Below are 14,206 nucleotides of genomic sequence, written 5' to 3' on the forward strand. Positions count from 1 at the left end.
GCTTGCATGCTTATGTGCTTACAGACCAGACTTTACCGACACTTTTGGGAACATGCTTGCTTATCAAAATCAATAGGATTTAGCTGATGACAAATTTCAGCCTGGTTCTTGGAAACCAGTGGTCATTTTATGCAAGTTAGACCTCCTATATTTTGCAGAACACATTCCTAATTCCAGTTGGTAAAAATGACACTTCGCATATAAGAGGTTACTGCTATTCACTATGAAAGGTTATGTAGGGGAACTGTATAAAAATGATTGACATACTAAAGACTGACACCCAGCCTTGAAAAATATCTTAATCTACTTTGTATAATTCCACATATTAAGTGTATCTGCTACCAGTAGAAAAAAAAAAACCAAAATAAAATACAATTGAGTAAATAATTTGCTTTCCTTAATACCACTTCTCCTTCCTTATACCTGACTTTTCATATTTTCCAGCTTCATTTATGTTTTCCTCACTGTAACTTTATTCTTTAATCCCTACTCGTGTTTTCCCAGAGGCAAGAAAAAAAATTAGCAGAAGACAAAACACCTTCTGCTCTCATCTTCTTTTCCATGATTACTAGGTCCCCAGAGGGTCAGAGAGAAATATTTGTTACAGAACCACTCCTAAACAGAAAGAGGCAGGGACATGTACAATCCTGGAAAAACAAAACAAAACAAAAAAAACTAACCACTGTAGTTACAAAAGCATTCCTCTACTATTGGCCTTAATGATCATTTACATCTAAACACTGTCTTTTCCATTGCATATATGGTTAAACACTGGTAACATGCAGGTTGCTCAAAGAGGGCGATGTAGACATACAAACAAGGCCCTCAGGAACCATGAAAGCCTGATTAATTTTGTAAAATAGCTAAGGTACTGATACTCATATATTTTGATTTTTTTTTTAAGATTATACCTTGCTCTGTGTATGGAAAATGTAGCAGTTTCCTTTCTAGTCAACTAGATATTTATAAGGCTAAAGAGGTTGAAGACAAGATCCACCAACATGTTTAGACTCACTTGTCTTTCCGTTTTATTTCTCAAACAGACCAAGGTGTAATATTTCAATCTCTAGCTAGCAGCAGATAGGATCTGACTTAACCAGATAAATCTTTAAATTGACTTGATGGAAAGCCTAGAGTCAAATTTTAGCAGTTCTAATTGCCCCGAGCTTGCAGGGAGAAGGGAAATAAAACTCCACATCTGGGAGCCAGAGAATTTGGGTTTTAATACTCGTTCTGACACTCATTTGCTGTGTGACCTTGGGCAAGTCACTTAACATCTCTGTGCCTCAGTTTCCTCAATGGTAACATGGGGATTCAATACTTGTTCTCCTTCCAACTTAGACTCTGAGCCCCATGTGGGACAGGGACCGTGTGCGACCTGGGAACTTGTACCGTCTCAGAGTTAACAACAGTGCTTGTCACATAATAATAATAATAACAATGATGGTATTTGTTAAGCACTTACTATTGGCAAAGCACTGTTATAAGCGCTGGGGGGATACAAGGTGATCAGGCTGTCCCATGTGGGGCTCACAATCTTAATCCCCATTTTACAGATGAGGTAACTAAGGCACTGAGAAGTTAAGTGACTTGCCCAAAGTCACACAGCCGATAAGTGGTGGAGCCAGAATTAGAACCCATGACCTCTGACTTCCAAGCCAATGTTCTTTCCACTGAGCCATGTTGCTTCTCTTAGTAAGGGCACATAGTAAGGGCTTACCAAAAAACATTAAAAAAGGAAAGTGCATGGGAGTGTCGGGGGTCTTGGCACCTAATACAGGGCCAGGAGGCCCAGGGGAGAAGGAAAGTGCTTTCTCGAAGATCAAGGAACCAACCAAATATTGCTCTTCCAAGGCCCTCAAAACTCTAAGATGTCTCTGTATCATATAGCAGGGTGAGAAAATGTATGACATCAGTTAATCTACAGCTTATTAATTTCTTTACCTGGAAAGTCCTTTGATATAGAGTACAGGATGTGGACCTAGATGTAGACAGTGGTGAAAAAGCCATTTCAGACTATATGCTTAGAATCCCTGATGGATGAGTCTCGATGTTTTCAGAGCAAGATCCCCACTACCACTATCACACAGTGTTGCAGTAGAATTTTCTTCACATATGATAAGTAGGTGGCTTTCGCAATTGCATCTTGGCATACTCTTGTTCCTTCTAAAATAAGTAAAGAACACCATCTTTCTGAGGCAACACATTTCTTTTTTAAACCAGAAGAGGGGCAGGTGAGAAAATTCAAACAAGAGTCACAGTCTCACAAAAACACAATACAGGACACAATGGTAAGATTAAACACCAACCTCTTTCCTGTGGCATGGGTGACTGGCTCAAGGCAGGATGGGAGCTGGATTCTGATTGGCTACCAGGAGGCTGCGGTGGCATCTGACTACCTGTAACACATAGGGAAATGGGTGGGGGAACCCTTTACATTAATGCTGCAATTGTGCCAGATACAGAAATAGCTACACTTGTTACACCTCTGCAATTCAAAACGATGTAATTTGACACAGAAAAACCACGGTTCAACCAATCTAATTTTTCACCACTCTTTTAGTATCTGTAAAGGAAGTATGTAAAGACATATTTACATGTCAGCGAAGCAGCGTGGCTCAGTGGATAGAGCCTGGGCTTTGGAGTCAGAGGTCATGGGTTCGAATCCTGGCTCCGCCACATGTCTGCTGTGTGATCTTGTGCAAGTCACTTAACTTCTCTGAGCCTCAGTTACCTCATCTGTAAAATGGGGATGAAGACTGTGAGCCCTACGTGGGGCAACCTGATCACCCTGTATCCTCCCCAGCGCTTAGAACAGTGCTTTGCACATAGTAAGCGCTTAACAAATGACAATTATTATTATTATTATTATATTTAGTAATGGTCTATTGAAATGTGCAATTGCCTATTGAGGGAGTACCAACTCTCAATGACAGTCATTCGGCATACACCTCTCCACTCGTATTTCTGACACGTTTCTGTGAGGGAGTTCCAGGAAATTCAAGTCCGTCAAGGAGTATGTTGAACAGCTCTATTATTTGTAAACGGCTCCAACCTTCTCTGGCAGTCTCCAATTTAACACCCTCCACAATTTTTCAGTAGTAATATTCAATCAATGGATAAATGATTAATCAATAGAGAAATGTACAATTTAATAATTTTTTCAATAATTATAGTGATTTTCAATGAATCATTATATTGATGCTATGGTCACTTTAGCTTTAAATATGGTTTGTATGTAAAACTCTTATAAGCACTCTGCAAAACACTACATCCTAGCCAGCCCATTTGCTTTTTTCTTTCTTTCATTTTTTTACAGTATTTCTTAAGCACTTACTATGTGCCAGGCACTGTACTAAGCACTGGCATAGATACCAGCTAAGCAGGTTGGACACAGTCTGTGTGCCACATGGGCTCACAGTCTCAATCCCCATTTTACAGTTGAGGTAACTTGAGGCACAGAGAAGCAAAGTCCTAAGGCCACACAGCAGGCAAGTGACAGAGGTTCTTCCGACTCCCAGGTCCATGCTCGACCTACTAAGCCACACTGCTTCTCGATATACTCTGCATCTCCATGGCAACAGGACTGAGTGTCTGAGTGGCACTGAGCAAATGACTAGTGCTATGATCAATTTTTGGCACAGGTGTTCAGTTCCTTCACTCCTCTGAGACCATACTCTCCAAAGCCACCCAAGAACCCCCCCCTCCTTGCCAAATCCAATGGTCCCTACTGTATCCTTATCTTCCTCTGATAATAATAATGATCGCATTTGTTAAGCGCTTACTATGTGCAAAGCACTGTTCTAAGCGCTGGGGAGGTTACAAGGTGATCAGGTCATCCCACAGGGAGCTCACGGTTTTAATCTCCATTTTACAGACGAGGTAACTGAGGCACAGAGAAGTTAGGAGGCAAGCCCAAAGTCACACAGCTGACAGTTGGCGAAGCCAGGACTTGAACCCATGACCTCTGACTCCAAAGCCTGTGCTCTTTTCACTGAGCCACACTGCTTCTCCAATGATACTGTGGACCATTTCCTTCTCCTGGAAACCCCATCTAATCTAGGTTTCAACACCAGACTGTAAACTTACTGAGGGCAGGGATCATGTTTACCAACCATATGGTACTCACCCAAGTGCTAAGTATTTAGTTAAGTGCTCTATAAAGCCTACCAATTGATTGGTTGATAAACGTAATATTCTCATATCTCACTGGCTGCTCTTCCTCAGTTTCTCGTGCTGGCTCTCTTGCTTCTCATCATGTAACTGCAATTTCCTCAAGGCTCTCTGCTGGATAACTTACTCTTCTCCCTTTAGATTCATTCCCTTGGAGAGATTTTCTGTGCCCATAGCTTCAACTGCCTCCTCTATGCAACTAACTCCCACACCTACCTCTCCAGTCCAGACTTTTCATCTCTTTTGCAATTTTTAAATCTTCTCTGCCCAACTTTCTCATGACATTTGACAACACTATCATCTTCCTTGTCTCCAAATTCCACAACTCTGGAATTATCCTCATCTCTTGATTCGTTCAACTCTCACATTCATCTGTTACTAAAACCTGTCAGTTTTTCCACTGTAACATTTCCCAGATTCACCCCCATCCTCTCTATTCAAAGGGCCACTCTCCTGTTCCAGGAGTTTGTCATAGCATAGTGTGGCTACTGCACCAACCTCCTCAATGGGGTCCCTTCTTCCAGACCTCTGTTCTCCAGATTATGCTTTTCTTAAAAAATGATATTTTTAAGCACTTAGTATGTGTCAAACACTGCTCTAAGCCCTGGGGTAGATATAAGAGAAGCAGCATGGCCCATTGGAAAGAGCACAGGCTTGGGAGTCAGAGGTCATGGGTTCTAATCCCAACTCCGCTGCTTGTCAGTTGTGTGACTTTCGGTAAGTCACTTAACTTCTCTGTGCCTCAGTTACCTCATCTGAAAAATGGGAATTAAGACTGTGAGCCCCATGTGGGACAACCTGATCACCTTATATCCCCCCAGTGCATAGAAAAGTGCTTTGCACATAGTACGCACTCAAGAAATACCAATATTATTATTATTGTAAGTTAATTAGGTTGGACAGAGTCCCTGTCCCACATGGGGCTCACACTCTAAGTAGGAGGGAGAACAGGAGAACTATGGCACAGAGAAGTTAAATGATTTGCCCAAGATCACATAGCAAGCATCTGGCAGAGCCAGGTTTAGAACTCAGGTTCTCTGACTCCCAGGCCTGTGCTGTTTCCTCTAGGCCATGTTGCTTCATGTTGTTCTCAGATCATCTCTGTATAATTTGTCATTCTGCACACATCTCTCCACTCCTCAAAAAATTCCAATGGCTGCCCATCCATCTCCATATTAAATAAAAACTTCTCACCACTGGCTTTATGGGATTCCATCAGCTCACTCCCCCCAGTCTATATCTCCTCTCTTTCTACAATTCCCCAATTTGCACTCCTAACTCCTCCCATAATCACTTTCACACTGTGCCCCTCTCCCTGCTTCGATGCCTGGATTATGCTCTTAAACTCACTCCATCATTAAATCTGTCAGATCTCCCCTTAGCCAAAGCCCTCCTGAAATTCTGTCTCCTATAGGAAGTCTTCCCAATTATTTTTTTCTTTTCCACAGGTGACATCCTCCCCACTTTTCACTCAACTTTCAGCTGTACTTTTGGACATATTTTATTTAAGCACTTGGTATACTGATCTGTATTCAATAAATGCTCAATAAATACATGTTTGATTAAGCATTTCCTCCTACCTATAAAGTATTATGTGTCTGCTAGATTATATGACCCCTATGGTCAGGGTTTGTGCCTCCTACATCCACGGCACTCTCCTAAGCATTTAGTACAATGCTCTGAACCCAGTAGACAGATGTTCAACAACTGACTGATTGAAGCCTTAGGACTGAGTCTTTCTCAAGTTCTTGGTGGAAGCCTCCATTGAATAGACTAATGATGCTCAACAGCCAAAAGGAAAAAAAAAATGCCTCAAATAGCTTTTTGGAAGGTTAGACCTTAAATGTATGTGGCCACAGGTGAAATGTTTTTGTTCTTAAAACAGAAGGTTAATAATCTAAGTTATATCTAACCCTTCACTTAGGACATGAATTTAAGCCCAAAGTATTTTGTGCTCCACTGATGGAAAATGGAAACTCAGAAAGGTGAAGTCCTTGTTTCCGCCAACCCAAACCATATTACGTTCAGACAAGAATATGTCACTGTAAGGCATGGGAGAGAGTCGAGGGCAGACACTCATTTACTGTGTGGAAGGACGCAATGGTAAACCACTCCTGTATTTTTACCAAGAAAACTCTATGGATACACTACCAGAATGATTGCAGATGGAAGTGGAGTGTTCTGGGAGAGATGTGTCTATGGAATTGCTTTGGGTTGGACACAACATGACAGCGTAAGACATCAACAACAGTAACAACAAGAGGATAGGGAAATTCACATACTACAAGCATATGGACAAAGCAAAAGCCTTGGCTAACTATTGTTCCTTTGTGAAAGTAGCAAAAAGACCAAGTGCTATTTTATCTTCCATTCTCTTCCTCTCCCTCCTTCATTACCTAGTCCACAATGTTTTCCCAGCCTGGAACTCCCTTCCTCCCCTTATCTGAGAGACTGCAGTGCTCGCCTCATTCAATGGCCGACTAAAATCCCATCTCTTCCAACACATCTTCCCCAAATAGTTACCGGCATTCCATGTCTTACAAATCCACCTGCCATATACAACATTTACGCTCTTAGGCATTCATATTCTTCATCATCAATGGTATTTATTGGGCACTTACTGGGAGTGGGGCAATGTACTAAGCACTTGGGAGAGTATAATGCAACAGAGATGGTAGAAACATTTCCTGCCCACAAGGAGCTTACAGTATAGATGAGGAGACTGTAAGCTTTTGTTTTGTTTATATCCTTTTGTAATACTGGATATGAAGAAGGAGGGTGTTAGCAAGAGACTGGCAGCAGGGGAGACAAGAATGAGGCAGAGTGAATAGATTCACTTGGCTTGAAGGTAACAAAGACTTCAAAGTGGGGTGCAGTGGGAGGAGAGACTAGTTAAATAGGAGGGAGAGAGCCTAGTTGAGTGTCTTAAGGCTGATGGTCTGGAGTTTATGTTTAAAGCAGGGAGAAATGGACAACCAGACAAGGAGTGGGCAGTCATATGTAGAATGACATTTTAGTAAAATGATTTGGGCAGCAGATTGAAGTATTGACTGGAGAGAGGAGAGGCTGGAGGCAGGAAGATCAGTGAGGAGGCTGATACGGTATTCAAGCCAGGATATGACAAGTCACTGGACTCAAGGAGTGGTCGTTTGGATGGAAAAGAAAGCAAGAAGGCAAAGGAGGAGCCATCATAGGGTGAGTGAATGAAGATGGTGCTCAGGAAGGGAAGAAGAACGAAGACAAGTTTTTTTTGAAGGTGGAAAGGCATGGGATCTGAGGTGCAGGAAGAGGAGGTCAATTCCAGAAGCAGGTGGTAGATCTCCTCTTGGACGATGGCTGAAAGGACAAGCGAGTGGTATAGGAATAGGAGGCAAATGGCAGGGCGAACAGATTATGAGGAGCTCATGCCTGGCATTGATTTTGTCAAGAAAGTACTTGGCAAATTTACCAGGATGGGTGAGGAGGAAGGTGACAGCTCTGGGTATGGGGGCTGACAGATCCATTAAGATAAAGAGCTAAAGTTCAACTTGAAATAGAAAATATGCTTTTTGTTTTACTTTGTTTTCTACAGGCTAGGGACTTTGTGATGCCACATCCAAAATGCCAGTATACTGAGAAGGAAAGTTCTAGTTGTCTCTCAGGACTGCATAGTGGATGGAGAACGGGTCTGGGAGTCAGAAAGTCATGGGTTGTACTCCAGACTCCACCACATGTCCACTGTGTGACCTTGGGCAAGTCACTTCACTTCTCAGAGCCTCACTTACCTCATCTATAAAATGGGGATAAAGAGTGTGAGCCCTATATGTGGGACAGGGACTGTGTCCCACTTGACTGACTTCTATCTACCCCAGCACTTAGAATAGTGCTTGGCACATAGCATTATTATATTATTATTATAAAATATCATAATTATTATTATTACTTAGTACAGTGCTCAGCGCTTAGTACAGTGCTTTGCACATAGTAGTACATGCTCAGTGCTTAGTACAGTGCTTTGCACATAGTAAACGCTTAATAAATGCCATCGTATTATTATTATTACTACAACTACTTTTGAGAACTTGAGGGCATATTGGCTGTGTGCACCCCAGCACTTGGCACATACCATAATTATTATTATTGTTAAATATCACAATTATTATCATTAGTATAACTACTTTTAAGAGTCTTAAGACAGCATAAAGAAATGCTATAAAGACTAATGGTCCATCCAGTCTAGGAGTCTGTCTGCAACAGAGGCAGCTGAAACAGTGTGCCTGCTTCCCTTCACATCAATCTTCTTGATTAAAGATGAACTATCTACCATGCATAATTCTCTCCTCCTTAACCATCCATGGGTATAAAAAATGGTATCACAGCCTCTTTTAAAGTTTACTGTCCTAAATATTGCCTCCAGTATTCCCACATTTTTTTCCCTTTAACATAACCACTAATCGAAACCTCTGGTAAAAACCAGTCATAATAACCAGAATAACTGGGGGGTGGGAGCATTTTGAGTAGAGGGAAAAGAAATAAACAATGGCTTTAAAATAAATTACACTACAATAGTTATTTTTTATTGAGGTCATTTATTCTAATTGAATAAGAACAATTTGGAGAGGCTGATGGGTTTTCTATCTGAGTTCAAATGCCTCAGTTTCTCCTAGTTGGAGTAAAAAACCAGTTAACTGAGTAGTTACAGTATGCTCCAGAGGAAAAGGGCACAAATCAGGGTATCAGAAGGTCTGAGAGCTTATCCTGTCTCTGACACTGGCCTGCTGTTTGACCTTGGGCAAATCACACAAGTGCCAAGTGACTCAGTTTCCCCATCTGTAAAATAGGGCTAATAAAGCCAGGTAATTTTCTTTATCTTACAGAGTTGTTGTGATGTCAAAATTAGGATGTCAGTATCATCATCATCAATGGTATATATTGAGCGCTTATTGTGTGCAGAGCACTGCACTACAGGCTTGGGAGAGTACAAGACTTCAGAGTTTGTAGAACGTTCCCTTCCCACAATGAGCTTATTGTCTAGAGGTATGAAATTACTTAAAAAAATATGAGATACCACTGTGCAAATTTCAATCAGCTTTAATACTATAAGAAATTAGTATCTATTAGATGATACACTTAAAAGTGATACACTGGGAATAAGCAATAGGGCTTGGTTTTAAATTAAAACTATGTCAAACTGGCTGAAATGAAGGCAACTAGCCTGAAGTATGTTAATTTATGATTATCCACACTTCTCCGCCTTCACCAAATACTTTCATTAAGCCACAGGCATTTGAACACTAGGAAATGATATGAAGAAATATGCTAAAATATAAATCGAAATACAAGAACTAAAAAACACATAAAAGACACCAATTTCCTCACAGGCCAACAAGCACAAAACTTGCTCTCTGTCAACTGATGGACTAAGATGCCACTCTGATGCAACACCTGAGACTCTGAGATGATGATGGTGGTAGTTGTTAAATGCTTACTATATGTCAAGCACTGTTCTAAGTGCTGGAGTAGATACAAGCTAATTAGGTTGGACACAGTCCCTGTCCCATATGGGGCTCACAGTCTTAATCCCCATTTTACAGATGAGGTAACTGAGGGCCAGAGAAGTTAAGTGACTTGCCCAAGGTCACACAGCAAACAAGTGGCAGAGTCAGAATTAAAATCCAGATCATTCTGATTTCCAGGCCCAGGCTCTATCCACTAAGTCATGCTGATTCCCAGACCACTACAGACCATTTGGGAACCCTAAGACACTACAACAAAATTCCAACTTTATCTTTTATGTCACCCAGGAATTGGCTGCAGCAAGACCTCGAGTCCACCCTTTTAATGAATACTTCTGCCTGACAGACTGGATTCAGTGATTCAAGACTGTAAACAAACAGAAACACAGGGCCGAACCACTCTGGCTGTGTGTGCCTGAGGCACTACTATCAGATTGAATATTTTGAGGGAAAAAAAATTTTCAGAAATGCATCTGTGACTTCAGAAATTACTTCCAGTCAATGGTACTCTGTGACGGCCTGGTACAGCCCCAAGACAGGTGTGTTTTCTGCAGAGCAGGTTATTCCTTTGAGATCTGTTCAAAGGCAGACAGTCCACGTTTCATAACATGCTATTTATTTGGCAGGCGTTTACTCAGAGAGTTTTCAATCCACACACATCTTCCTTTCTGCTTATTCTTTTTTCCTAGTATTCTCTCTGCCTCAAAACACTGATAATGCCAGTTGCTGAGTAAGAACCTTATCCCCCACAGGCAGATGTGTGCAAACAACAGTGTTAGAAGACAACATTAAAAATGATATAAACTGGGAAGCAGTTATTTTAGTGGTGCTCACAAATGTGAGATCAGGTGATCGCGGGGCCCACATTTGGAAAATGTGGCTAGTCCAAATAAAACCACTAAATTTGGTGATCCCCCTAGCAGGGAAAATCACTATGGCCAGTGAGCATATCACCTGAACGTGATCAGCTTCAAAATGAAAAAAAAAAAAACCCCAAAAGCAGCTTTTCAAGACATATACTTTCTTTTCTGTCCTTATTATCACTAACAAACACATTTATTGATATGGGTGTAGCACCTTAGCTGGCATCTAAAAAATTAAAGTTTCCCTTTTCGGTTGTAAGTTCCTTGGAGATAGACATTATCCACTATATGTACTGTATTCTTTTGAGCAATTAGTACAATGTCCTGCACAGAGTAGGCATTCAATAAATAATACGAGTTGACTGATTGAAAGGCAAACATTTTACATATGTGGAAAATATAAATGACCCAAAATAATGGTGTAAATTTATCAGCATCACTGGTGGATACTGAACACTTTCTGGGTACAGATTACTGTGCTAGATGCCTATAAATGTTTAATGAGAAAAAGACCTAGTCTTTGTCTCACGGAGGTTACAATTTAATAAGGGAGACAAGCAGAGAGGGAAATTGCAAACACAAAGCAGTCTGCCCCCTTCTTCCTCCACCGCCCCCCAAAAAGCATAGATTCAAGTGATGAAAATAAAAGAAGGCAATTACACAGACAGAGGCAGTGTGGCCTAGTGGAAAGAGCATGGAACTAGAAGTCTCCCAAATGCTTAGTACAGTGCTTTGTACATAGTAAGCATGAAACAAATTCCATTGACTGATTGGGAGTCAGAGGATTTAGGTTCCAATCCCGGCTGTCACATATCTGCTGTGTGACTTCGGGAAGATCAGTTAATTTCTTTGTGCCTAAATTTCCTCATCTGTTCAATTGGGATTAAATTCTACTCCCTTTTATGGAGAATGAGAGCCCTATGTGGGACAGTGACTGTGTCCAATCTGATTATCTTTTATCTATTCCAGTGCTTAGTGTAGTATCTTGCATATAGTAAGCACTCAAACACCACAAAAATGTCTATAAATGCCAAATGTGAATCATTATCATAAAGGATTATCCATGGATAAGTGTTGAAAGCAAAAAAAAAAAAAGATCAGAATGCAGGCAACTTCATAGGGAGGCTTTTAGGTGGCTATGGAAGTAGTTTGATAAATTTTCTAAGGGAGGGAGTTCCAGGCAGGGAGAAAAGCGTGAACAGTGTATGCATGGTAAGAGTTGAGCCTAATGTACAGTTAGAAGGCTAACTTGGGGGAAACCAAGTGTGATGTAGGGTGTAACAGAAGACAAAAATTAGACACATAAGGAGACCCTTGAATCAATAGTTGGTGCAGAAGGAAAAGGCTACTGAGTGAAGTTTTTTGAGAAGGAGAGTGTTGGGTTCTGAAGGGGTTTTAAGAATACGACCCAGGCAGAGAGACCAGTAAAATGGTTGATTCAGTAGTCCTGCTAAGAGTTAACAGAGGCCTTGAACTTGGAAGGTGCTCTAAGGATCAATCAGTGGTACTTATGGAGTGTCTACTGTATACTAAGTGCTTGGCTGAGTGCAATACAACGGAGTTAGTAGACTCATAAAGACAGAGTGGGAAAAGAAGACCTAGGAGACTTTGAAGAAAAATAATCTGTATGATTTTGAGATAGAGTGAATGACAGCAGTGAAATAATAATAATAATGTGTGCCAGGCACTGTACTAAGCGCTGGGGTGGATGCAAGCAAATTGGGTTGGACACAGTCCCTGTCCCATGTGGGGCTCACAGTCTCAATTCCCATTTTACAGATGTGGTAACAGGCACAGAGAAGTAAAGGGATTTGCCCTAAATCACACAGCAGACAAGTGGCGGAGCTGGGATTAAAACCCATGACCTTCTGATTATCAGTCCTGTACTCTATCCACTACACCATGCTGCAGATGGTGAAAGGTTGAGAACAGTCACGGATGACACCAAGATTGTCAGTGGATAAGCTTCCTCTGCAAAATGACTTTACGGCATAAATCAATCAACAGTATTCACTGATTGCAGATGACTGTACTTACTCCTTGGGAGACTGTAAATTATGTAGACACCAACCCTGCCCTCAGGAAGCTTACAACATGGCCAAACTCACACAAAGAACATAAATACTCCACACCATTGAATACTTGCTCCCCAAAGTCTTTTACAAAATAACGGGCCTTCAGCTTGAAAATTAAGGGTTGGAAAGTAATCTTAATTATCTTTTTTTTTTATTATCTACCATTGTGTACTGTACTCTCCCAAATGCTTAGTACAGTGCTCAGCACACAGTAAGTGCACACTATAATAATAACAATAATGATAATAATTATGGTATTTGTTAAAAGCTTACTATGTGCCAAGCACTGTTCTAAGCACTGGGGGAGAGATACAAGGTAATCATTTGTCCTAGGTAGGGCTCACAGTCTTAATCCCCATTTTACAGATGAGGTAACTGAGGCACAGAGAAGTTAAGTGACTTGCCCAAGATCACATAGCCGACAAGTGGCAGAGCCAGAATTAGAATCCAGGTCCTCTGACTGACTCCCATGCCCATGTTCTTTCCACTAAGCCATGCTGCTTCTCTGATTGATTGGATATTATAGTTTCACTATCATGTAAGGCTAAAGTTTGGGGTTTCAATTTTCCTCTATTTGAAAAATATTCAAAAGACTGTCAATCAGTGGTATTTACTGAGCACTTATAGTTTGCAAAGTACTGTACTAGCATGACGTAGTGGACAGAGCACAGCTGGAAATCAGGAGGTCATGGGTTCTAATACCGGCTCCACCAATTGTCTGTTGTGTGACCTTGGGCAAGTCACTTCACTTCTCTGTGCCTCAGTTACCTCATCTACAAAATGGGGATTGAGATTGTAAACCCCACATGGGACACGGACTGTATCCAACTCAATTTGCTTCTATCCACCCAAGTGCTTAGTAAAGTGCCTGGCACATAGTAAGTGCTGAATACCATAATAATAATTATTATTATTAAGTTATAATAAGAACTTATTAATAAGTTCTTGGGAGAGTAAAATACAATAGAATTGGTAGGCATGTTCCTTTTCCTCAAGGAGCTTACATTCTAGATGGGGAGACAGACAATAAAATGAATTATAGATAGGGGAAATGGGAGAGTATAGGGATGCGCACTTAAGAGCTGTGGGGCTGGGGTGAATCAAGTGTAAACTCCTTGAGGCCAGGATCATGTCTACTAATTCTACTATACTCTCCCAAGTACTTAGGACAGTGTTCTGCAAATTGTAGATGCTCAATACATACTAGCAATCGACAGCACTCAGTGGAAAAAGCCCTCTCGTTCATAAAAGAAATATACTAGCAATGATACACTGGATTTTTCACTTTTGCTACAACAAGCATGAAACAGTGGCAGAGAAACAACTGATGACTGGAAGGCTAGTGACAATTTCTATTTATCTTTTCCAGAGCATTTGCAATTCAGATAACTACCACAATATTCCATCTAATTTATAATATTGTAGCAGAACCACAGAGAGGTTGAAAGTTTCCAGAATTGTGTGTGTGTGTGTGTGTGTGTGTGTGTGTGTGTGTGTGTGTGTGTGTGTGTGTATACATATGTACAAAAACAAAGTGAGGGAATACGTGAATGTGAGCCCACGTGCTGATCTCTTACTTGAAGAACACAGTGCAAATAAG

At 40.9% G+C, this 14,206-nt stretch overlaps 1 protein-coding gene across 5 annotated transcripts in view; it reads right to left on the minus strand.

Moving 5' to 3' along the window:
• ARID1B (AT-rich interaction domain 1B) overlaps positions 1-14,206 on the minus strand; it is a 541,437-nt gene that overhangs the window by 107,923 nt on the left and 419,308 nt on the right. For all 5 annotated transcript variants that reach the window (XM_038762779.1, XM_038762785.1, XM_038762806.1 and 2 more), the window contains one exon: positions 2,310-2,399. In XM_038762779.1, the coding sequence (XP_038618707.1) occupies positions 2,310-2,399 (90 nt within the window). The remainder of the gene's footprint in view (positions 1-2,309; positions 2,400-14,206) is intronic.

This window comes from Tachyglossus aculeatus, chromosome 2, assembly GCF_015852505.1.
Source record: "Tachyglossus aculeatus isolate mTacAcu1 chromosome 2, mTacAcu1.pri, whole genome shotgun sequence".
In the NCBI taxonomy this organism is placed as follows: domain Eukaryota; kingdom Metazoa; phylum Chordata; class Mammalia; order Monotremata; family Tachyglossidae; genus Tachyglossus; species Tachyglossus aculeatus.